General features: G+C 51.6%; 1 protein-coding gene across 2 annotated transcripts in view; it reads right to left on the bottom strand.

Annotated features, from left to right (window-relative positions):
- The window catches only part of KSR1 (kinase suppressor of ras 1), a 155,218-nt gene that overhangs the window by 18,051 nt on the left and 111,566 nt on the right, over positions 1-25,601 (bottom strand). For both annotated transcript variants that reach the window (XM_025476441.3, XM_025476443.3), the window contains exons 4-15: positions 22,806-23,265; positions 20,863-20,867; positions 18,203-18,263; positions 14,586-14,669; positions 12,957-13,018; positions 12,752-12,858; positions 9,594-9,762; positions 7,603-7,644; positions 5,049-5,103; positions 4,141-4,189; positions 2,943-3,322; positions 298-394 (exon numbers count right to left, since the gene is read on the bottom strand). In XM_025476441.3, coding sequence (XP_025332226.3) covers positions 298-394; positions 2,943-3,322; positions 4,141-4,189; positions 5,049-5,103; positions 7,603-7,644; positions 9,594-9,762; positions 12,752-12,858; positions 12,957-13,018; positions 14,586-14,669; positions 18,203-18,263; positions 20,863-20,867; positions 22,806-23,265 — 1,571 coding nt within the window. The remainder of the gene's footprint in view (positions 1-297; positions 395-2,942; positions 3,323-4,140; positions 4,190-5,048; positions 5,104-7,602; positions 7,645-9,593; positions 9,763-12,751; positions 12,859-12,956; positions 13,019-14,585; positions 14,670-18,202; positions 18,264-20,862; positions 20,868-22,805; positions 23,266-25,601) is intronic.

Raw genomic sequence — 25,601 nt, 5'->3', positions numbered from 1 at the left:
CGGGAGAGGAAGCCAAGGCTGAGAGAGACTGAATGACCTACCCAGAGCCACACAGCTGGTGCTACCAGGATTTGAACTCAGGCCATGTGTCTTTAAAGCCTGCTGCATTCCTCCCCCAATTCATCTGTCATCACAGACTGGGCATCTAGCTCCTGGCTCTAAGTGGCTGAGACACAGACGAGGGAAGGTGATGAAGGTGAAGGGAAGACACAGACTACCCTTGAGGAACCCCAGCTAAGAGAAGAAACGGAGCAGGGGACAGCCAGGAACCCTGGAACCAGCTGGATAACCCTTTACCTTGATGATCTCCTGAGCAATCTGTCTGGTCTTGTTGATGTCCAGAGACGTCTTGGGGTCCCTCACAAATGAGTGCAAAGTCCGCCCCTTGCAGAAGCTGTCAAGAGTGGTGAGGTCAGATTGAGGGATGGGGCCAGTGCAGCCGAACCCCAGCCCGCTGGGAGCCTCAGAGAAGTCATGGAGAGAGTTGTGCCCCCGGCCTCTGGAGGACTCTCTCTGTCCCCTGGACTGTGAGGGTCAGAATCCTTGTTCTTTTTTTTTTTTCTTTTTTTTTTAAGATTATTTATTCATGAGAGACACAAAGACACAGGCAGAGATAGAAGCAGGCTCCCTGTAGGGAGCCTGATACAGGACTTGATCCCAGGACCCTGGGATCACAACCCGAGCCAAATGCAGATGTTCAACCACTGAGCCACCCAGGCACCCCCAGAATCCTCGTTCTTAACCAAGCCCCTGACAACCATTCTTTCTTGGGCTGGGCCTGAGTGTGCAAAATCATATACATGTCCCCCGATCCCTGCAGTTCAGGGCCCATGCACCCCAGAACAGGACACCCAGTTCACTGAGACTCCTGGCAACCCAGAGCAGCTTACCTTTGGAGGATTCAAGGCCGAAACATGTCTCCCCTCAAACTCAGGGAAGATCCTGGTCTTTTAGAGGACTATAATCAAGCAACATCTGGTACTGTCTATAATGATTCTCATGACCATTTGTACTGCTTTCTGAATATAGAGATTTTATTACAGTAAAGGCATGTGTAGGAACGGGGTGGCTTCAAGGATGTCGGAGTGATTACCAGACAATGGGCTCGAGTTTTCAGGTCTCCCCCTGCACGGATTCCCAAAACCCAGGATGAGCAAGCACCCAGAGAGAATGTATGGCTCATTCCCCCTGTTCCCAGGAGTTCACTAAGGCAGCTCATGAAGGGGCTAGTTTTAGGAAACTTTTCCAAGGAGAGAAGATTCTTAGAGCCTCAGAGACTTTGAGAACTGGCTGAAGGGTCTGGGACATTGGCTGATGGTTCCTTGTATGTTTTCTGATCCCCTCAGCATATCCTAAAATGTGATTTTTTTTCTGGGTAATGAATGCTTTGCTATTTTTTTTATATGTATTTCCTTTAAGCAGACTCAGATTCTCACAGCCCTGGGTGGGTAAACAGAGCCGGACGGGTGAATAGACGGACAGCGCCGGGGGTGCTAGGGCCCTGGGGGCTGCTGAGCTGATATAACCTAAGGCATCATATGTTGTGCTTTGGGCTGGAATTTTGTTCCCTTGCTGTGTGACCTGCCTGAATCACAGTGCTCAGGAATTCTGGGGTGGTCCTGATTTACATCTCTGATAAACAGGAAAAAGGGAAATGAATTTTTATTTAGTAAATACAGTTTATTTGAGGGGGGACGAAGGTTCTTTCAAAGCACAAGGTCTGGCTATGGGGAATGTCATCAGAATATTAAAGAGAGGACTCTTGGCTGATAGGATTAAAGTGATTTCTAGTTGCTTTTTGAAACCTCCCTGTATATTCCAAACTACCTTCAGTAACCTCTAATTACTGTTCCTGACTGTAAAAGTAAACACCCAACAACAATTTTTTGAATGCCAAGGGCAGCCTCACAGCCCTGGTACTGAGGGAATGGACTGTCATACACCAAAGTTGGGGGGCAGGGGGGACTGGTGAGCACTTTCTGGAGTAGAAAGGGACAATGTACCTCAGAGCACATTCATATACTCTCCCCTAGCACTTGCACTCACAGAAGTCCACCAACATGTTCACTATAGCAAAGTGCCCAGCAAAAGAGGACTGACTAAATAAACAAACTTGGGCAACCAGTGATCAGCCAGAGGGAGAACATGTCGTTAGCTTGAAATCAGCTGTGGTGACAGTATTTACACCACAGGCTCGGCTTTCCTCCCCACCACCTAGGAACCGAGCACACCACTGGGTTCCACTTCGTGCCAGGAATGCTGGGTAAGCATGAAAGATTGCGGTTGGCCCCAGACCTGCACTCAAGTTGGAGAACATTGCACTCAAGTTGGAGTGATCCAGTAGAACCTGTTCTATTTTTACAAAGGAATAGTTTAAAAAACATAAGTAGGGGTGCCTGGGTGGCTCAGTCGCTTAAATGTCTGCCTTCAGTTCAAGTCATGACCCCAGGGTCCTGGGATCGAGTCCCAAGGGCTCCCTGTTCAGCGAGGAGTCTGTTTCTCCCTCTCCCACTCCCCCTGCTTATGCCCTCTGTCAAATAAATAAATAAATAAATAAATAAATAAATAAATAAATAAATAAATCAATCAATCAATCAATCAATCAATCAATCTTAAAAAAAAAAAAAAACCACGAGTATCAACAAACTTCTCAAAGTAACAGAAGGCACACTAAGGATCTGTTCACAGTTTCCACCTTTGGGGGAGAAGCACCCAGTTGGGATGGGAGGAGGCTGGTTTTCACTCTGTGCCTTTTTAGAACATCTGATTTTCTTTAACCTTAGGCACCATTTTATTTTTTCATGTCAATGGGGCTATGATGGGAAGCTATTTTGGTTTCTTTCTTTGTACCTCTCCCCATTCAGGCCTCCCAGTTCCCCAGAGTGTCCCCACAGATAACAGGGCACCTGGGGCAATGGCGGGATGGGCAGGGGCTTGGTTACCTGGTGATGATGGCCAGGTGGGGCGGGTTCATGCAAGCCCCCATGAAGAGCACCACGTTCTCGTGTCGCGTTTGCCGATAGTTCATCACCTCCTTCTTGAACAGCTTCAGGTGGTCCTGGTTGTGACCGTCCATCTCCAGCAGGCGGATGGCCACCTCGCCATGCCAGCGGCCACGGTGCACCCGGCCCCAGCGGCCCTGCCCAATGGGCTCACCCAGCTCCACCTGCTCGAAGGGGATGTCCCACTCCTGCAGGTACACGCTGGTCTGGCTGGCCTTGCGAGAGATGGGGCCCCGCCAGGGCCGGCGGGAGCTCGGCAAGTCATCTACCTCGTCCTCGTCGTCCTCTGCCTCTGACTTGCCAGCCTCTGGCTCCTCAGCCTGGAAGGAGGGGGAGGGAATGGGGGGCTGGGCAGCAGATCTGGGCTCGGCCGACGCGCTCTCCCCAGAGCCCCAAGAGAGAGGCATGGGATCAGGAGACCCAGGTACTGGTTGTAGCTCTTGCTCTGACCTGCTGTGGGCAGGTCACTTACCACCACAGGACCTCAACGTCCTCATCCACACAATATGGTGGGTGGCCCAGGTGGGCCCAAGGCCCTTCTTCCCAAGAATGCTCCAAGATTTACTCATTACTGATATCTAACTCCCAGCAAAGAGCATTAACATCCCCTGGCACAGATGAATTTAACCCCATTTATCCTTTCTGGGCATTCTTTTGTTTAAACAGTTTCTGATGCTCCTCTCAGCAGGAATAAGTCAGTCAGCGAACATTCTAAGGCACGTTGCATTGATGGAAGCCAGGCTTGGCTGATGCTTTAGTTCAAGGGTTTAAGACAGTGGTTCTTGGGCCTAACTATAATCAGGATCACTGGGGGGCTTTGACATCACACAGATGCCTGGCCCCCACCCTAGACTGACTAGGAGTCTCCCACACTGGGCACCAGGCCTCTGGGCTAGGGGTGGGAACCAGGAGAATCGAGCGCTTACTTCAGCTTAAAAGATAAAAACAAAACAAAACAAAAAAAAAAAGCCTGCTTCATTGTACTCCTCATTCTTCCCTGCTGTGCACCTGCCTCAGTGGGCCCCTGAGATGGCCCTTGCTGGCCCGGCACCCCTGTGCTCCCCACACCTTTGTGTATGCTGAGACAACGTGGAGAGAAGGAAGGCAGGGTCCCTGGCTGCGTGTCCCCCTCACTCACCTCCACTTCGTGATCCTCCAGCACATCTGTTTTTGGCTGGTGCTCGAGCCTAAAGGTAAAATAGTTGGTCAGGGAGATGCTGAGGGCAGTCCACCCTGCTCTCACATCTGGACTCCCATGTGAGGTCAGAGAGAGGGCTACCAGGCCCGCATCCAGACTGTGACCTACCTGGTCATGGGAAAGGCAGTCTGGATGCTGTAGAAACAGACAGGAGGCCCAAGACCAAACCCCATTTCCCTTCTTTGGCCTTGGCCTTCTTCAGACTAACCCGAGGGTGGTGGGGAAGACGGGTCATCAGGGACCACAAGGCCCCTTTCAAATCTGATGCCCAGTGCTTGGGCTCTGAGTGTGCGTGCGCGTGTACACACACACACACACACACACACACACACACACACACACACACGGGGTTTGAAATTTGAAATTCTACCTGAGAACCGACTTCACGTAATTTCTTAACATCTCTGTGCGGGCTTTCTCCTCTGTATGTTACGGATGACACCTATTTAGACACCTGCCTTCACCAGGCTGAGGCCCGTGTGAGGAAATGGGAGCCAAGGGCTGGGCAGAGCCGGGCTCCCTGAAGGAGTTCCGCAAACAGGAGCCATTTTTAGTAGTTGTCTCTAACTCCAAGTGGCCTTCGCTCACCTCTCCTGCATCACAAAACTGCTCCAGGGTTACATATATCCCTATCCAATGCCAGCTGCACTCACAGGAGGCAAATAAAACCCTCTGGCCGAGTTCACAGATGCAGGGAGTGAATTGCCCAAGGGGTATCTTGCCTGGCTGGCCCAGGCATACGGCAGCATCTGGAGCTGAGGGGGGACGGTGGTCAGACACTTATAGGTGGGGTGGGAGGTGGTCCAGGGTGTGGGTCTAGAAAGAGACCATGGCATAGGGATGCCTACCGGGTGCTGTCCGCCGCATCAGGGGATGGCACTGCCTGTGGAAATGCCGAAATGTCTGGAGGAAACAAAAATCAAACACAAGGCCTGAGACTCCCCTCCCCCTCCCCCAAAGGGCAAGGTGCTTACAAACCCAGCCCACACAGTGGAGTGGCTCCTCCTCGAGCGGCCAGCCCCTCGCAGGGCTGAGTACATGTTCGCCAGGCCACTGCCACTCCTAAAATGGGACACAGAAGTGACCTCTACTGTACTTGGTTTGGCCCACACGGCTCAGTGCTGGGAAGGGACTCCAGGTGAGAGAGAAGGTTGAGATTCTCCAGTGAACCCCGTTCCCCTGTAGCCAAACTGTCCACTAGGAGCAGGTGGTAAAAGCAGACTGGATTATTATTTACTGGACATGGGGGGGTCAAGGCCCCCCTTGTCTGCTCAGAGGCAGCAGGTGGATGCAATAGCCCTGGAGAACAGTGAGCTGCCTTGGCCCAGGCCAGCAGAGGTCCAGAGGCAGGGCTCGCAGATGGCTCAGTAGTGACACCTGGTGTCTGGCTCAGCTGCTGGCCATTTCTGGTGGGAGCAAGAGGCCCCACCCCCTTGGCTTTCCAGGTGTTTAAGTCGTTGGTGAAGCAGCTCTCTGGGGAGACGAAGAAATGCACAGTCTATACTTCCTAGGGCCCAAAGATTGGGCAGGGGCTGACCCTGAGCCTAGGAGTTTCCCACTTTTAGCACTGAAAGTCTCACATCTGGGGAACACCAAACAGATGGGTCACCCCAGTGTGGAACCAAAACCTTCCAGGGCTCCTTCTGCTGCCTGCTTCCTTCTGGTCCCTCTCTCTGGTTCCCCTGAGGCTGGCAGCCCCAGGCCTGGCTGGGCCCCTCACTCCCTCCTCTTTGGTCAACAAAAGAAAAGAGACTATAGGTGGCAGTGGCTCAAGCTATTAGCAGCCTCTCCCTGCCTTCTAGGACAAAGAGCTGCCCAACTCAGCTACCAACACCCTCTCAAGTTCTAAGGCTTTATCCAAGGCTACCCCCTAAAGATCATCTATGCGACCTCACAGACTTGGAGAATCTGAGAGAGGCCGTGGGACTCTTTATCAGGGAAGTGCACACATGCAACATTTCTGGGGGATCCTGGGCCCTTGAAGACTCTGCCAAGGCCTCCCCCAGATACCATTACATGGTGTCTGCAGACTACCAGGGGCAGCCTGACCTTTCTACCTCTCCGATACAGCTCAAATATTCCCACAGAAGATAGACGCATGCATAGGGGGTGGCACTGGGGAGAAACAGCACCCCAAGTGAGAGGGAATAGTGTCTCTGAGGCCTCCTATGTTTCCTTAAACATTAAGAGTGTCTTTTGCATTCTGCTCCAAAATGTGTCCATGTTTATTTTAACAGAAATACGTTCCTTCTCCTCCCTCCTTGACATACGTTCAGAGCAAGATGGACCCTTCGGGAAGGAGAGCGACATTCTTCCAATGCTTTTGAGTACTCCTCTGTACTCTGTCCTATAGCTGGTAACCAGAGAGGCTCTTAGAGGCGAACCGTGACAAAAAAGGGTGTGAAACCACTAAGGCAGCTCAGAGAGGCTCCTCAGGACCAGCCCCAGGCCCCTGACACCTGCCAGCCTGTTCACACCTGGCCAAAGCCATACAAATAGTCCTGTAAGAACTTACAAATGCTCCAGATCACTCCCCTAATGGAGCTGGGCTGGGGAACAGAAAATGCTGAGCTAACTAAAATAGCATTTCAGGACAGGTCTGTTTAACCCAGGAGAAAAATAATTAGCCACAGTCTTTGTCTAAACACACAGCGACTCCCTATGACTCAATTAAGAATTAAAGTACCCCCCCCCCAAAAAAATAAAAGAATTAAGGTAGCCAATCACTGATAGGAATGCTTGTCATCCTCAGCTGGAGAAATAGGTACTAACCACACAAATTCCTTGGGGGAAGCAATATGGCCAAAGGCAAAGGTTGGCACACAGCGAGTGTGCAAAGCAAGTTTTGTGGAAGGAAATCAGAGATTGAAGGTGATCTCCTTGAAACTCTAAAACAAAGCTGCATTTTATCTTATCGCCAGCATGAGGCGCTAGGCAGCAACGCTCAGGAAGGAGAAGCCCAGTCAGTAAGTGAAGCCTGCAGACTTTTCCAAACTGGCTTCCCTTTCTAAGATAGGTCCTGTAAGCAGCTTCCTTGTCATGACATAGGGGAAGATATCCTGACAGATGCTCAGAAGGCATTAGCAAAAGGTCTCTTCCTTCATTCTACAAACTGGATTTTGGCCACCTCCCTGCTCCATGATCCTGTAGTCTCTCTATGCAAGAGGCTGAACAGGCTCCTTGCCAAGGTCCCTCTCAGGAAGTCACTGCCCCTGTGAAGGGTCCCCTCAAGGTGACCCCCCCCCACAACTGTCTTTTCCAGCTGTGACACACAGTCAGCTCTCAAAATAGGTATATGTGAGACTCCAGCATCTCAGAGGTGCCCAGGGAAAGGATGCCCAGGTGGGCTGGACAGAAGGCTCACAGTGAGGGGCAGTTAGTGGAACCATGCAAAGGACTCACCTGGAAAGATAAACTGCTGTCTATGATGAATGAAGTAGGCAGCTTTAAACAGAAGAGGAGGTGAGTCACACACACAGAACAGCAAATGCGGGGGCTTGGCCGGGGCGGGGGTGGGGGGGACGGGCTGATTATGGGATGGGGCAGAGCAGGGTGATCCATGCAGGAAGGAGGATGGGGGCTAGAAGGAAATGGGTGCTGGCAGGAGCCCCCAGGAAGGACTGGTCCATGAAGGATCTGCTGCAGAGCCCTGGCCCATTCCCCTTATCTCCCAGGCTTGCTTCTCTGTGCAGTCTGTATGAGCTCAGCTGGGGCAAAACCCAAGGGGGAAGAAATGGTGAAAGCTGGCTGAGCCATGCGCAGAGGAGTGGCCCGCCTCAGCCCCACATTCACCCCCTTGGCAACCCGACCGCCCCACACAAAACAAAACAAAAACCCAGCTCACTGAAGGGGATGCGCTGGGGCTCTGGACTCTGACACAGTTGTCATATTGTCAAACAGGGGTACAGATAGCCTTTCCCCGGCTTTATTCTTGGAGGTAAACAGAAATGCTCCCCCGAAGTGCAGAATGGGGGCATGGTGGGAGTTGTGACTTCCCAGATTAACCACCAGGCCAGGCCCAGGGGCACTGCCATGCCCAGCGAGACCACAGATCCTGGAGAGACGGAGGGCTCTGTGCACAGAACAATGAGGGCCCATCAGGGAAAGCTGAGAGGCTCTGGCTGACATCACAAAACGGACTTTTTCTGTGGCCTGTTTTTCAAACAGGGACTTCCTTTTAGAAAAATCCAACCTAGGAGTTTAGCAAAAGACCCAGTTTCAGAGCATAATGACAGAGCCGAATGGGAGAGGAGGTCGCTCAAAGGGGCTGTCGCTCCACTTGCAGGGAGGGGATAGGTGTGATGGGGACAATGCAGAGGGTATCCAGCCAGGTGCATCTTAGAGCAAAGGGGCAGGCAAAAGAGAAAAGATTCCCACAAAAATCTCAGTTTCCCAGTGACCCTAAAAGAAATCCCTGGCACATTGGTAAAATGGGCCCAGAGAGGCTACCTGGTCTCTTGCTGGCTGCATGTGGCCCCAGCTAAGAGTCCCCCGGCACAGGAAAATCTGTGGCCCTGACCCCTCCACCCACCCACCAGGTCTGGAGCTCCAAGGACCAGTGACAGGTGGGGCCTGACCTGACTGGGCCCAGAGCAAACTGGAGTGTCCCAGTGGCTGCTCCTTCTTCCTGGCTGCCAACTGAAGGGCCAAGACCAATTGCAAGGAGATGTGAGGGAGGCCCAAGCCAAGGTGTGTCCTGAGACAGGCAAGTGGGCCTTGCTGAGACGGGGGTGGGGAGGGGGGCACCCTGGCCTTATAGAGTGCAGGGCAGCCCGGGCTATGGTGGAGGCAAAGGTTACCTCTAGCATGCACCCCTGAGACTCAGTGTACTCATCTGCACAGTAGGAATAAACCAAATCCCAACTTCATGGGGTAACAAAAGTTCCCCCATAAGCAGCTTTTTTAGATCACAGAGCAGGTAAGCAATTGAGCCTCAGAGTCCCTCTCCCAGACCTCCTGGGTCAGCCCCAGCCCTCTGTGCTGCCTGCCATGCTTCCTGAGAGCTCAAAGTCCTGAGTGAACAATGCTTAGGAGAAGCCACCACATGCATGGGAGGGCAGCCTGGGGATCCTGTCAAGAATCCAGGCTTTATGCCAGACAGATTTGGCCTTGATGGTGGCTCTGTCCCTTACGTGTTATACAGCTCAGAGTAAGCCACTTCCTCTGAAACCTCAGTATCCCCATCTGTAAAATGGGTGTGATAACAGCATCTACCTCAGAGCTCTCATCAGGTGTAAATATGGTAATGTACTTGAACTTGGCACAATGCTTGGCTCCCAGCAAATGCTCTTTCTTAGTGGTGGCAGTGTTTGACCTTGAGCCTGCTGGGGCATGCTGAGAAGGGGCATCTGACCCTACCCTGAAGGCACACAGAAGCCCCAAGGTGTGGTTACCTGGGAAGTTGAACCTGCTATCCCGCTGGCCAGGAGAGGGGTTGGGGGGTGTGGTTGCACTGGATGGATTGGACGATGTTGGGAAAGGTGCCGGCGAGGAGGGTGTGGAGGAGGTGGTAGAGGATGGGTTGCTACTGGAGTCCAAGTGGTTCATGGCCGGAGGATGCTCCTGTGGGACGAGAGACACCAGAAGTGGGCAGGGACTGTCACTGCCCTGCCCAGCCTGCCTCCTGTACCCCATGCTGGGACCCTCCCCTCCCTCCCTAAAAATGAAGAAGTCTGCCCAGGGCATCCTGACATTCTACTGGTCTAATATTCAAGGGAAGAATGGCACAGAGAGACCCTCACCTCAATGCCATCCCCTGGGGGACACCTGCTCATCTTTCTTCATCTCATACTTTCCTCTCAGAAGCCCTTCTCAAGCCCAGTGGGGACCATGCTCCTCCTATAGCTAGCACCTTTCCTCATCTTAGGGGGTTTCTGAAAAATGTCTCTCCCCCACCCCCCAGAGTGTCCTGTGAGGGCAGGGACTGGCCTGCTCCTCATAAACCCAGTGCCTGGCTCTGAGCCAAGCACACAACAGGGTTTCTTAATGAATTACAGGGTTTCTTAATGAATTTAGCCTCTGACAAGTGTTTGGTATGTGGTACACAGTGGTGTCTAATAAATAAATGCTCCCTCCACTCTTTTGCAGACCTACTGGTTAGGACTGCCCAGTGGTTTGGGCCCTAGCAAAGTCAAAGGGCCAGCTGAGAGAGGGCTACAGAGGGACTCTGTGTCAGGTGGGACACTGGCCCTGACCAAGTTCCCAGACCCAAACTCCAATCCTTTAGGGGACAGGATTGGAATTCCTTGGTCAAAAAAGTTGGGGGCTAGGGACACCTGGTTGGCTTAGTCGGTACAGCATATGACTCCCGATCTCGGGGTTGTGAATTTGAGTCCCACACTGGGTGTAGAGAGGACTTAAAAATACAATCTTTAAAACAAAGTTGGGGCCAAATTATGTTGAATGTTGAGTTCTATAGGTTTTTCTTCTGCAGACCATCAAGGCTCTGGGGACCCCAGAATCCACCAGAGCCACGCAGTGGGCCTCACAGTCCAGGGATAGCCACCACTACCCAGTGCCACATGCCAGTGGGGGAGGGAGCTGGGTCCACTGAGCCTGTCCTCTCCCTGTGCACCCCGCAATGATCCTGCATCCCATCTCTGTTCCCCAGGGCTAGGCCCGCCAGGGGAGGAGGAAAAGCTATGAGGCAGGCGGGTTGAATCCCAGGCTCCTCAGCTCAGCGCCCATGTGACTTGCTTCAAATCAGCCCACCTTTCTGAGCCACAGTGGTTCTCTATAAGAACCGGCTGCTGCTTCACGGGCTCAGCGTTCAAGGCCAACATGTTCTTACCACAAGCTATGTGCCAGGCTCTGATGCAGGCACCAGGTAGAGGCAAGACGACAAGGCCCCGCCCTCCAGAGCACCCCCCCGCTGGGGAGATAGGCCCTCCGCGGGCAGACAGGTGACTGTGCCATGCGGTCAGGCTGCCAAAAGCATCCAGAAGGGGGTAAGTGCAGCCAGAGGCCCCGGTCCTTAGCCCACATCTTGGCAAAGTGTCCCTGAGGAGTGTGTAAACCCGAGAAGGTGGGTGTGGGCAGAGCTGCTGTGAGCAGAGGCAGCTGGAGGAGAGGCTGGAGAGACAGGAAGGCCCTGAAGATGAATGGGTCAAACACGTGGCCCTCAGCACAGTGCCTGCAAGAACTCAGTAACCATTAGCTCCGGTTATGAGAACGACTACAAATAGGGGTGAGGGAAGGATGACAGCTGGCCAGTGTCCTCAGTGAGGTAAGAGAAGGCATAGCCTAGAACTATGTCGGGGCAGGGCCGACCAGGTGCACGCAGGAGGGCCTCCTGGAGGAGGAGGGGCCTGAGTGGGTCCTGAAAAACCAACAAGGACTGAATGTGGTGAGATGGTATAAATGGGGGTGCATCTGGTGCTGCCAGACAAGAGGACAACACTGGCAGGGTGGGAGTGGCAGATCCGGGGCCTAGCGTCCCTCCCAAGGAAGTGTGTCTATCTGTGACAGCCTGGACACCACCACTACTCCTGATGAGCAAGTTCATGAACGTCATCTCGTTACCCTCACAACACCCTGAAAACGAAGCATTCTCATCCCCACTTACAAACCAGGAAGCTGAGGTTCAGAGAAGTAAAGGAATTCACCCACGGTCACAGGGGCAAGAAAGGGGACTAGTTGGGACTGGAGCTCAGGTCTGTGATCCTACACCCTCCATTCTACCTCTATTCCTGCTGGGAACGCCACCTCGGGGGGAAATGCAATGATGGGGGAGGGAGGCCAGAGAGACAGCACGGGCTGGCCCATGAGGAAGTCAGCTCTGAGGCACTGGCCTCCCCTGTTGGACAGTGAGATGTGGAGCAGCCCCTTACGCTGGATCTTCAGGTCCCCGGTGTTCATCAGCTGTGCCATCTGCTTCTCTTCTCCCTGCCTGAACCTCCACCCCAGCCTGGCCCAAGCCTTGGAGAAGCCGGTCACATGCCCCTCAGTAAGGCAGGCAAGGGCATGCTAAGCCCCGGTGTAGGCCTGGGACACAACACATTGAAAACCCAAAGCCACCCCCGCAGCAGCATCGGGGCAGAGTGGGGAAGCCACTGGCTGTATGGTCACCAGGGAGCTGCCATCAGAAGCCACTAGTGCCTGGAGGCCACAACAGGTGTGTTGAGACTCTCCTTTCAAAAACCTGTGTTATGGCAGAGCACACCGGCTCTGGGCCTGCCCCTCACTCACGGGGGACCCTGTGCCCACTTTCCTCATCTAAAACCGAGGTACCATCAGTATGCGATTTTTACAACTACTGTGAGGATCAAAAGACACATTGATGGAAAAAGTTCCCAACTCACAGTACATGCTCAGGAAACGTCAGGTTAAACTGGGGAAGGAGGTCATGGGCACATTAACTATGATTTTGGACATAAAATATGAGGTCTTAAAAATGGCTAAAGACAGAATCCCTGAAGGCCACCCTCTGGCCTTGGATCCTGGATTGCACGCCCCACACTTCCCTGCTCAACTCTCCCTTTTGGAAAGGAGCAGGACGGGTTTCTCCCAGCAGAAGCAGCTGACCAGGGGACCACCGCTGCCACCAGCGTACCTTCTTTGTTAGTGCTTTGGGGAGGGTTCCGAAATGGGGCTCAGCTGCTCTGTCCACTGGGTTGTTGATGTCCGAGGGGACAGACTCTGTCCTCCGAAGCCGAGGTTCTATTGAGAAATGACAGGGGAAACCATTAACAGGGAGCAGATCAAGCTACAGAAAAGTTCACCCCAAACCCAGTGAAAGCAAAGAGCAGAACACTCACGTGGAAGGAAGGATATTCGACAGGCAGGGGCTTCTTTTGTACACTTGTTGTGACACTTCAATCTGAGAAAGAAGGCAGGGTCAGTGCCCAGGGGGCCACTCGGGGCTCCCAGGGCTCGCACAGGGGGCTCTGGGCACTGGGCCCAGCAGCTCTGGGCACTCTCTCATGGCTGCCTCAATCTCCACACATTTCTCAACAAACATTAGCTCAGGAGTTTGGAACATCCCACATCAATTGCCCTAGCAGCTATGGGGAGCAGGACACTTTCCCTTTGGTGTATGCCTAATCTTCAGAGTGGAGCAGTTTTACTTGCACCCATTTTAACTTGTGTGAGTCACACATCTATTTCTCTTCTCTAAAGAAAAGGGAGACCCTCCACTCACATTCAGAAAACTGGAGAAAATAGGAACTTACAAAAAAAAGATGAATTGGAAGGAGAGCATCTACATGACCAAAGGGATCCCAGGAATGCACAGGGTGGCTCCTGCTGCATTCCAACATGGGCTACGTGGTTTGAGAGCCAGCTGGGGGGCCAAATTGGAAAGAGCAGGGCCCTCAGTTTGGTCCTACCTGCTGCACCATGTCTTGGTGGTTCTCAACAATCAGATGGGTTGATATTGGTGCCCTACCAACCTTAAACCACAATTGTAGGAGAGTGTGGGGCTCAAAGATCATGCTATGCTCTCCATGTGAAAGGTACTGCTTGAAAAGAAGAGGGGGTCCCCAATTTAAAGCCAGGAGCCACAGAAGACCTAGACTGGTGGAAAGCTCTGACATTATCTCCTTGGTGGTCAGGGGAGTCATCAGGAAAACACAATTTATCCAAATGACAGGCACGAGACCCAGTCTGGTGGGAGCCGAGATGCTTTTATTACACGCATCTTGATCAGAATCTTGAAGCAATCCTGATAGATAAAGAGCCTGGGATCATCCGCCTGCCCGGTTGTGAAATGAGGCCCAGAAAGGGCAGGCATCTTGCCCCGGGTCACAAAGCAATGAAGGGGCTGTGATCTGGGAGCAGAGACTCCAGGTCCATCCTCTGTAAGATGAAGGCAGCTGATAGCAGCAGAGGCCACTCTGCCCCTAACACGGTTCCCTTCCTCATCCTTCTGTCCTACCAGAAAGCATAATGGTAGGAAATAAGTTGGGTTTGTAGAGAAGCCATTCTCCCTGAACTCTCCTCTTCTGTGAATACCACAGGTCATCTCTGTTTTCACCTCTACCTGACCCTTCTCCCCACTTTGTGTGCTAACATGTAAGGCTAAACTTCAGAACTCCTTATAGATAAGAACAGTCCTCCCATTCCTCTTGGACTTGTACAAGGTCAAAGGTTTGGAATTCTTTTCTTTCTTATCTACCTGGTAAACTTCTACTCCTCCTTCAACACCCACCTCAAACATCCTCTTCTGGAAATGCCTTGCTTGATGCTTCCTTAATCTCCCTACAGAGAGCTGATCATACTGAGGTATGTCAAATGGGATTATAAATAATAGGTTTAAGAACTCTCAAAGGCGTTCCCTTGCGCTCTGACTCAACCTATGGCCAAGAATCAAGTAGTAGGACTCTTACTAAACTAAAAGTATGGAGTTTACTCGCCTCTCTCACCCTCTTCCACCCTCTGCCCATCACCTGCAATGCTTGCATTTCACTCCAAACATCATGCTCTTCTGGCACACATGGCAGACCTGTGACAGCCAAGACTTCGTGGAGAATCTGCAGAAGGTAGACGGGAAAATGCTCACATGGCTAGGAAACCAGAGCCTGGGCAGGGAAGGGCCCCAGGAAAACCAGGAGACTAGGCTCCATCCCAAAGCCTCTAGCCTTTCCCAGGGAAGGGCAGGGACACCCAGGGCCACTGCCTGCCCCTGAGCATTCAGATTTCCCCGCTGTAAAGTCATCATTGCCAAAACCCCAAAGTTAGTATGATCACAGATACCAGCTCTGGGGCAGCAGCCATCAAAATTACAAGAGTGTATACCGAATGACTCCCAACTTAGGAAGTGACTTCCAACTGATGTCAAATGATGTACAGACAAGGTTACTCCCTGCCGTATGTTTGCAGTGTAGAAGACTGCAAACAACCTATGCTGTTTAGGTGTATAGACGGCTGACTGCAAAGTACAGTCCAACTACACCATCAGACACCATGAGGCCAGAAAACAAAGAAAGCTCTTTTTGTACAAATACAGGATGATCTCCAAATTACATTATCAAGGGAAGAAGTACATGACTCTATTTACATGAAGTTCAAATATAGGAAAATGTAACCAATGAAGACATAAGTGAACAGTAACCCGTGGTGGTAGTGCTATGGACCCAGAAGGGCCAAAGATCAATTTCTGGGGGGCCAGAATATTCTAGATCTTCACCAGGATGACACACATCGGTGTATCCATATGTAAAAATGCATTTGTGCTCTCAGCTCTATGTAAATTATGCCTCCATTTTTACAAGAGAAGCAGAGTATAGAACAGTGTATATAGTATACATATGTATTTGCTTATATAAAAATATCTCAAAAAACTGCCAAGATCTGCCTATAGGGGGACTTAGAGGGCTGGGGGGTAGCAGCAGGAGGGGACTATGTATGTATTATGTGCATATATATGTAGTATATATAGTATATAGTGTGTATACATATGTGTGTGTGTGTGTGTGTATAGTCACCCTTCTATACCTCTTGAATTTTGACTGTATTTCAATCCAAATTAAATCCAAATTAAAAAAAAATTAAAAACACAAAAGATAGATTGGAAGGAAGGACGAGGGTTGAGTGGGTAGACGTGTCCTGCAGAGAAAAACTCTAAGGCAGTCCCCAGAGTGGGAAGGCTGAAGGGAAGAACGCACATTTTTGGAGGAACAGATTTTTGAAAGCATGTAGATCATAGTAACAACAGAACAAATAGCAACAGTTATTTGGGAAACAGTTTGTAACACATCCATGAACATTAGCTCACTCCACCCCAGGGTGCAGATGCTTAGTACACAGGCAAAGGAACCAGAGAGGTTAGGTGACTTCCTGGGGTCACACAGTTGGGATGTTGCTGCAGCAGGGTCTGGACCCCAGGTCCCTAAACTCAGAGCTGCACAGCTTTTGAGACCACGAGGGCAGAGCATAGAGAAAGAACATGGGCTTTGGGATCAGACTGCACCGGTGTGAATCCTACCAACTACTGGCTGTGGGATGCCTCGGAGCCTCTATAAATGAGGCCAACATCCTCATAGGGACCTGAGGAGATCACATGTGTGAATATGTAGTGCACACGAGCGCTACAGTCTCCACCCAGCCAAGATGGGTGCTTCCAGGGACAAGGACAGAGGTGCTCATGTCCCTGATGTACCTTTTAGGAGCCCTAATCCTACCTATCTGGGATCCACAGACTCTCTCTGGGCTTCAATCTTCTCTCATGCCAACAGTGGGGATAAGGGGAGCAGCTCAGTGAGAGGACCTCCACTCGGAAATCTTGAAAACGGGGCAAAGTGGTGGGTCAGATCTGGCCCTGAGAAGAGGCAAGTGCTAGAAAGGGTGTAGGCATAAAAGCCTTCCCAGACTGGGAACGGACCATGATTAGACTAAAGCACTTTAGATTTTCCTGCTGAGGGCAGCCCGGGTGGCTCAGCAGTTTAGAGCCACCTTTAGCCCAAGGGGTTATCTTAGAGTCAAGTCCCATGTCAGGCTACCTGCATGGAGCCTGCTTTTCCCTCTGCCTGTGTCTCTGCCTCTCTCTCTCTGTGTGTCTCTCATGAATAAATAAATAAAATCTTAAAAAAAAAAAAAAAAAGATTTTCCTGCTGAGCGAGAGAGGCCTGGAACCAGGGCTTAAAAAACCAAGCAGGGAATGCTCAACCCTGAGCATCAGCTTCGGCTCAGGTAGTGATTCCGGGGTCCTGGGATTGAGCCCACATCAGGGTCCTGCCACAGGGAGCCTGCTTCTCCCTCTGCCTATGTCTCTGCCTCTCTGTGTCTCTCATGAATAAATAAATGAATCTTTTTTTTTTAAATTCACCTTTAAAAATTGTATAATGCAGTGGTTTTTAGTATATTCACATCACCACTAGTGATGATGCACCACTAGTGATGATGCACCACTAGTTGCATATTTAGTATATGCAACCATCACCACTATTCAATTCCATAACATTTCCATTACCCCAGAAAGAAACCCCATACTCGTTAGCAGTCACTGTCCACTTTCACGGAGGAAGAATAGGTGGGCTTCCTGTTGATGAGATGCCGTGCAGACCTGTTATCTGTGGCACACACCAGCCTCACACCCTGGGAAGATCCCGCTGGGCACCTGGGGACAGAGGAGGGAAGACCTCGGACCTTCACATGAAGGGCTTGTCCCCATTGTGGCACCAGGGCCTCTCTTCCTCAACACTCAGCCCTGACAAGGCTCCAGAGGTGCCTGGGTGCCAGTCAGAGGACTCAACCACTATCTCACCAGCAGCATGACCTTAGGCAATTACTTAAGCCCTCAGAGCCACAGCTGGGTCTCCAGCTCTGGCCAGAATTCCAGGCCAGTCTTCCAGGCTCACTGCCGCTACAGTTCATGCTCAGGGGGAAATGAAAGTCCCTGGCAAGTTGCAAAGCTCCTGATAAGTGTGTTCCCAACAGTCTGTGGCAGGGATGGCCAGAGCACCGGCATCCCTAGGCACTGTTCCAGTGGTTGTCCAGGGTGATGAGATGCTGTGCAGGCCTGTTGTCTGTGGCACACCCCAGCCTCACGGGAACTAAGGCCAAGTCTCCTGGTCCATCCACGTCATGGGCCTGTGTCAACCCATGACAACACACACCAGCCACCAGAGTCACTAGAAGTTGTTGGAAATCCAGGCTACCAAGCCAAGAACTTTAGGGATGGGCCATGGGACCCTGGAGTTTCAAAGCTTCATGGACTCTGACGTGAGGCCAGCTGTAGGCCTCAACATGATCTCACAGTGGGACCTGCAGGAAGCTCGCAGCTCCTCCTCCCTGAGACCATAACCGTGTTTCTCCTGGGACCGGTGTCTTCCCTCAGCAGGGGTGGGGTCAGGGAGGGTCCAGTGAGTCCATACAGCCACTGGTGACAGGCAGGGGCTCCACATGGGTGGGTGATGGACAGGCCAGAGGCAAAGAGCCCCAAGAAACAGGGATCAGGCCGGACACCCACCCACAATGAAGACTGACCCCTCAGTGGGTGCCCTGCCACACGCAGACCCCAGTCCAGCTCTACGTCCCCTTCCTGTCCCAGCCCGGCTGGACCTACCTGTGAGTCACTGACAGTCCGATATCCCTTCGTACCATCTGTGGGGATCCATGTGGGAGATCTGTGGGGAAAGAGGCCAGGTCAGGCAGGCTGAAGAGGCCTGTGCACCTGTGGCCTTCTAGATCAGAGACCACAGGCTAGGTGGGTGAGACGACTTGCTGCAGAGTAGATAAAGTTGTCCCTAACATTCAGAACAGGGATGGTCCAGGGAGACTAATGGGGCAGTGTAGTTACCGTCATGCCTGACCTGCTTCTCCTGTGAACATTACTGTCTGGTCTCTGCAGGTGGTTATGAAACCATCGCTGTGTGGCTCCTCGCTGCAGTGGCAGGCAGCAGGCAAAGCAAAGGTAAGGACAGAAGTCTCCACCTATGCCCACCTCTCGCGCTCCCTCATGGACACATCCTTAGGTCATCATTTGCAAGGGCTTAATTTGGGTCTCTTCTTGTTTAGTGGGTAGGAGCTCTCTGATCTTTGGCGGAGGTTCTGAGGCTGAGCAGCCATGTAGCACATCCAGGACCTTTATAGCTACAAGCACCTTGAGAATTTTGCTCTGAGAGCCACCAGAGCCAGATCTTAGCAGGTAGAGCAAGGACAAAGTGAAGTTGTATCATGCTCCCACTTGGGCCAGTCCCACTGGCTTCTGGAGGAGTCTCAGATCGCAAGCTTTGAGATGAGCCTTATGTCTGCCTTCCTAGAGGGGACCCCAGGCTCTCTCTGTCCTAATCCTGGGTTCCCCCATAAGAACAGCATCCCTAGTGGTTAGGCCTTACAGGTCAGGCAGTGGAGGAACACCTGGAGGCAAGCTCTGCATCCACTGGCAGTCCACATGTCCCACTGCCTCCTGCCCCTCCCCCACTTCCCAGTCCTGCCTCTGCCCCTACTCAGTACTGCCTACCTCCTCCTAGAGGAAGGGTTCTCAACTGAGTCCCTGGATGGACTTCAGGGGTTCTGGGAATCCTCTGGACTGGAAAGCTTTGTGGGTGGACTTTTCCCTGGAAGGTAGGTCTAAACTTGTATCCAGTTATCAAAAAGAACCATAACCCAGAAAGGTCAGGAACATGGTGCTTGAAGGATCTGTGGCTGTCTCCTGTCCTCAGAATCAGCAACAATCCCAGACCCCCTGCCTCCTCGTGCTGGCCTGGCACATACCTGGTGCTCATTAAGTGCTGGTTCACTTAATGCCAAGTACCACATACCTGAGCACACAGAGAAGGAAGGACGGGCCGGAGGTGCTGGCTCCTCCTCCCACACTAAGGGGGTTTGATCAGGACCAAAAGGCCCTGTGCTACCCCCTGATGATTTGGGAACCCACAATCACACTACCACAGTTCTCTCTGGCATATCTGCTCTGGGACTGACTTGTCCTGCCTCCCTCCTGGGACCCACTTCACTGTGAACAGCCAAGGCCATCAAAGTACATGGGTGTAAAAGGGATTAGGCTGCCAGCCTAAGAGAAACAGACTGTAGGAAAAATGAGATTTCGACCATATATACAACCTGTAGTGGACTTGTAATGTCGGCTGTGGGTGAGAGATACGAGGCAGGTGAGAGGGCACAAGGGCCAGGCATCAAGCACCCCTCATCTAGATGAAATACTCGCCCTGAAGACTTTGTCCTGCCTCCTGGCAAGCTAGGCAAGCAGTCCCACAGCAACTGGGAGTCTGTGGGGACTGGGCTGTCCTAAGGATGCTGATGATGGATTCTCCTCCAAGGCTCTGGTAAGGGCCCTGAGGTTTTCGCCTTGTGCCCTGGGGAAGGGACAGTGCAGCCTCCCTCCTCGCTTACTCTATGCCTCTCTGGTGGTCCTGCAGCCAGCTTCATTTTGGCAGAGCTACACAGCCTATTATCCCCCTAACCCACTGCCCCCTACCTTGTCACTAAGACCCTGCTGACAGCTTTGTCACTCTGCTTAGCCAGCTCAGGATAGGACAAAAAATAAACTGCTATTTTGCTCAGGCAAAAATCAGACGTCTCTGCATTTCCACTGAGACAATTCAAAGCAGACCCCAAAGGCATGGTAGTTTCCCTCCACTCTGACTCAGGAGTGAGAAGCCCTTTCACAACAGCCGAGTGCAAGACCCCACTTCTGACCTGGAGGTGGATGGGTGGATAAAGGGATCAGGGGCCACGTGGGTCTCCCCTCTTAAAGGGGAATTCTCATTCACATCCTCCGATCTCTTGGGGCCTCATTCAGAGCCAAGCTACATTCCTGCTGGCAAGGTTGCCTGTCCCCTAAAAAGAGAGGTCCCAAGACATCAGCTGGGTTCTGTGGACAGCTAAAATCCACCTACACCAGACATATGGTGCATACCTCTTGGTTATCATGGCAGCCCAGCAGGCAAGGCTCCCTGCCAGAAGTCACCTGTGGGGATGACGAGGTACAGACTGGGCCTGAGTAGGTACTGCCTGCAGCCCAGGATGCTCTCCAGGTCTCTGCTTCGCAGAGAGCAGCTCCTGGCTGGTCTGAGGCCACCTCACATCATCCTAAGGTCACCTGTCTTAGAGCTACTTCCTGAGGTGGTTCCCAGCACCTCTGCTTCTGAATGGTGAAAAGGCCAAGTGGACTGGGACAGGTTCAAAGAAATCCACCCCAGATGGGGACAGCAACACAAACACGACTCCCAGGCGGCAGAGGGGATGAAAATGAATCACTCTTACCAAACCTGCAGGAGACAAAAGAGAGAGAAAGTGGGATGGCACCACGCTGGTTCAGCATGTCCCCCAGGATATCCCCTCTTGGGAGGGACTGGGTAATGTGCTCAGGTAAGGACTTTGAGCCCCCCAAGCATGGGGTAAGGTTGGCTATGTGACTATGGAGACAATTCCTCAATGGAAAGGGCTAGAAGTTACCCCTAATGGACACTGGAGCTACACACTTGAAAAGGAGAGCCCATGTCCGGAGAAAAGCCGAGTTCCCCAACCCTCAGAGGTACAAGAAAGTAGAAGGCATCCAAAGAAAACTCCCCCCTTCTTCCCCTGTGTGCTGCCGACAAGGGCAATTTTTGTAATAGCAAAACTGACAATGACCTGAAGGTCCATCAAGAAGGGAGAGGGTAGGTAAACTATACACTGCAATGATATGAAAAGGTTAAGAATAGGAGGTAGTTTGAGGGCGCTTGGGTGGCTCAATCGATTACGTGTCTGCTTTCAGCTCAGGTCATGATCCAGGAGTCCTGGGATGGAGCCCCACATCACTCTCTGCTCAGCAGGGAGTCTGCCTCTCCCTCTCCCTCTGATGCTCCTCCTTGCTTGTGCTCTCGCTCTCTCTCAAATAATTTTTTTTAAAAAGGTGAGGTAGTTAAAAAAAAAGATGAAGTAGTTTGAATAATTATAGGTATATACAAAATTGATAACCTGGTTGGCTCCCCAAGGAGAATGGGATGACAGGAAAAATGGTGAGGGTAACTCACACTGTCTGCCCCCTACAAACTACAGGAGCCACAAGGCTTCTACATCTTGAGACATGTGACTGTTAATACCCATTTCAGTAGATTAAAATTTTTTTTAACATAAAAAAGATATTTTAAGATATATGTACATAAAGTTCTCAGATATAAAGTAAGTTGAAAAACATTGGTTAGGGGTACCTGGGTGGCTAAATTGGTTGAGCATTCAACTCTTGATTTCAGCTCAGGTCATGATCTCAGGGTCATGAGATCGAGCCCTATGTCAGGCTCCGCACTCAGCAGGGAGTCTGAAGATTCTCTCTCTCCTTCTCCCTCTGCCCTTCCCCCCATTCATGCTTGCATGCTTTCTCAAATAAATGAATAAATCTTTGGAGGAAAGAAAATAGAGTCTAGAAAAGACTACATGGTATTTGACAATCATTAGAGGTTTCAGTCATATATTTCAGTTCTCCCCATTTGGGCATATGGGAGAATTACATTTCTTGGTTCCTTTGGGTAGGGCCGTGATGGTGAGTGGAATTTCCAGGAAAGAGCATCTAATCACTAGTGTGTAACATCTAAAATTCTTTCTTCCTCTGCCCTAGTGGAATTTTCCAGATAATGTTTGAGAAAGTGTCTGCTCTGTCAGCCTGGGACCTGGAATGAGACCAACCCACAATGGACAGGTGGCATGAGCAAGAAATAAATCTCTGTCGTTTTAAGACTCAGAGAATTAGGGGTTATTTGTTACTGCAGCATAATGTAGTCTATCCTGACTGATGCATGGTACCATTCTGTGTGTGTGTGTGTCCAGAAAGAACCTAGTAATGAAGCCTGGAGAAGTGAACTGAGAGACACAGGTGCTTTTCACTGTGCACACTTTTTTTTTTTTTTTTTTAAAGATTTCATTTTATTTATTTGAGAGAGAAAAAGTGAGTGAGAGACAGAGCATGAATAGGGGGTAGGGGAGAGGGAGAGGGAGAAGCAGACTCCCCATTGAGCAAAGAGCCAGATGCAGGTTTCCATCCCAGGGCCCCAGGATCATGACCTGAGCCCAAGGCAGATGCTTAACTGATTGAGCCACCTTGGCGTCCCCACTCTGCACCCTTCTACATTGACTGATTTTATTTGTCCTTTTAAAATAAAGCCCATATTACCTTTATAATGGGAAAACCACAGACAGAACTTTCAGGGGACGGCAAACTGAGCACTCACCTCATCGGGGAGACCTCATCAATGCGGTTCCCCAACTGTGACTCATGGGACTTGCTCCGGGTGAGTGTGGGGAAGCTGGGCAGCAGCTGAAAGACCTTGCGGCTGGGCGGGGGTGGTGTCCGCGGAGGCTTCAGCTTGGTGTGCCTTCGCAGCTGGGGTGTGGTTGGGGGGGTGATGAAGCTGTGCAGGGCCCGGGGAGTCAGCCGACCACTGGTGTGCAGGAGGATACAGGTGTCCGAGAGGCCCTCGCAGGGGCCAGGGGGCAGGGAGTCTGAGGTGGGCAGAGCTGACACGGACACGGAGCGTGGGCCCTGGGCACCGCTGCCCATTCTGCCCAGCTGGGCACTCCCTGGGGGCCAGGGCAGGCTGGCTGGCGATGGGGTATCCACCGAAGACCCAGAGCCACTTTCCCGCCGGGCATCCAACGAACTCCAGCCTGAGTCTTCTTTGTGCTCCCCTCCTGTGGGCCAAGAAGTCGAGTCACAGATGATGGGAGCTAGAGGGAGGTGGGTCAGCACCCAGAGATGGTAACACTTTGTCCAGGGGTGCACATTTCCTTAACAGCAGGCTTTGACTACCAGCCTTCATACAGGCTTCTCACACACACATATCACCCATGTCACCTGTGACTGCGAGGGCACCAGCACAGGTATTACTGTCCCCATTTTATGGAGGTGAAATGAGGCCCAGAGAGAGAATGGCTTGTCCAGAATTCTTGCTGCCAGGTCGGTGGGGAGCAACGCGGGAAACCCAACCCAAAAATGGGTGACCTCAGAGAGGGAAGTGGTAACTGATCTTTAGGAGTCAGGAAGGGGAAGCTGGGGTGCTTAAAGGGAATGACTACATCAAGAAAATTCAGGCACCAGGAGAGGAGCATACCAACTTTCAGTAGTAATCTGCCCTGGAAATTTGCTAGGAAAGAAATCCGGTTAAAATAGATAGATAGATAGATAGATAGATAGATAGATAGATAGATAGATAGATAAAAGAGGATCAATAGCCACTTCCTTCTGAGAGGAGCCCATGACTTTTGGCTTCCCACACAGAAGACCCCTAAGACCATGGGGCAGTTCCGACTCAACAGTCTAGTCTGTCCATTCTTTCAAGCATATACTTGAGGCCGGGTGTCAGACCTTGGAAAAGGCATCCATTGTGCTCCAAGAGTCCAAGGAAGGTGACAGTACCATGCCAAGACAGAGATGCCTGGGCCCCAAGGGAGCACAGAGGAGGGGGACCCAAACTAGCCTGGAGGTCCAGGGCTTCCCAGAGGAAGTGGCACCCGAGCTGAGCCAGCAGGAGAGGGCAGCAAAGCAGGTGCACCAAGCAGAGGGAACAGCATGTGCAAAGGCAGGGAGCACATGGCACCATCTGGTGACTATGAAGCGTTCCCTGTGCCTTGAGAGGTCAAGGTCAGGACGAGCCCAAGAGATGCAAGAGATGAAGTGGGCTGGTCAGCCCCTCTGGGGCCAGCTCAGGAGGGGTCCTGAAGGCCTCCCTAAGGACTTCAGGTTGGAGCTTAGAAGGCTTGGGGAGATACCAAAGGGCTGGGGGCAGGGAGAAATGAGCCTGTCTATAGAGACCCCACTGCAGGAAAGGAAAAGACACCTCCCTCCCGGTTTTATCAATGAGTGGAAGGTACGAGAAGGTAGCTTTTGATTCAAGACCAAATGAACTTCCACATCGGAGTCATCTACTTTGTTCCCCATCTTGCTCAGTCTTCCCATCACATCAGAGAGGCCACAGACACTGCAGAGGTCCGGCGGCTAAGCGAGAAGTGGGCCAGGAACAGAGCCCTCAGTACCAACCACAGCACTGGGCCTCCTCCCACAGGGCTGTCCATGTTGAACAGCCTACAAATACGACACAGCCTGGAGAGCTGCAGAGCTCCCTAGGGTCAGAGGTGTTCAAGCCCAGCCCATACAGCCATTTATCAGGGATGGTGGGGAGAAACTGTCCTTCCCGACTCCCAGGGGCTCTTTGTACACACCCTCCCTCCTACTCCCTGGCATCAGGACTTTCTTTTCAGGAGCCAGTTCTACAGAGGGAGTTACTCAGCCTGTGCGTGCCTTGCATTTGCTCTTGTAGAACTGCAGCCACCACTGTAACTCAGAAACTCATCTACTAGGATGCACTGGCCTGTCTCTTACTGAGGGGAGCAAAGAGTGAGTTCCACAACCCATGGGCAAGTCTGCCACCCAAGTAAACAAATCGCAAACTCTTCCAGTTGCCCATTTGATCAGCATCACTCTGAACCAGCACAGAAGTGGCAGATGGGTCTTGACACACATGCCAATACCAGTTAACCGGCAGTGGCTCTTGAAGATGACCTGGAGTCAATCAGTAGGAAGAGCCTGGGAGCAGTTAGTGATGTGTGCTACGGATGAGGGACAGGAAGCATGGGCAGAAATAGTCTCTCCTGTTCACTAGCCACAGGCACAGAAAACTATCCCTTACCTTTCTTAAGACCAGCGGCCACAATGTCAATGTATTCAACATTTTCCATGACCCTGCAAGCCCAATACTGAAAAGAGCACTAATATATCCCAGGCTCTCGCCTAAGCACTGGACCTTCACCCATTTCATCCTCACAACAACACTATGAGAAAATGTTATTACCTTCATTGTACAGATGAGGAAACTGAGGCACAGAGGAGTTAGGTAACAAAGGTCCCATGGATTCTAAGAGTGCTAGGCCCAGGCAGATGGATTCCACCATCCATCTTTACTGCAAATAAACTGCTCTCACCAAGCCCTGTTAGTTGCAACAGACTCTCTGATGGCATGATCTGAGAGGCA

The sequence above is a fragment of the Canis lupus genome, chromosome 9 (assembly GCF_003254725.2).
Source record: "Canis lupus dingo isolate Sandy chromosome 9, ASM325472v2, whole genome shotgun sequence".
In the NCBI taxonomy this organism is placed as follows: domain Eukaryota; kingdom Metazoa; phylum Chordata; class Mammalia; order Carnivora; family Canidae; genus Canis; species Canis lupus.
This window is presented reverse-complemented; position numbering and strand designations above follow the sequence as displayed.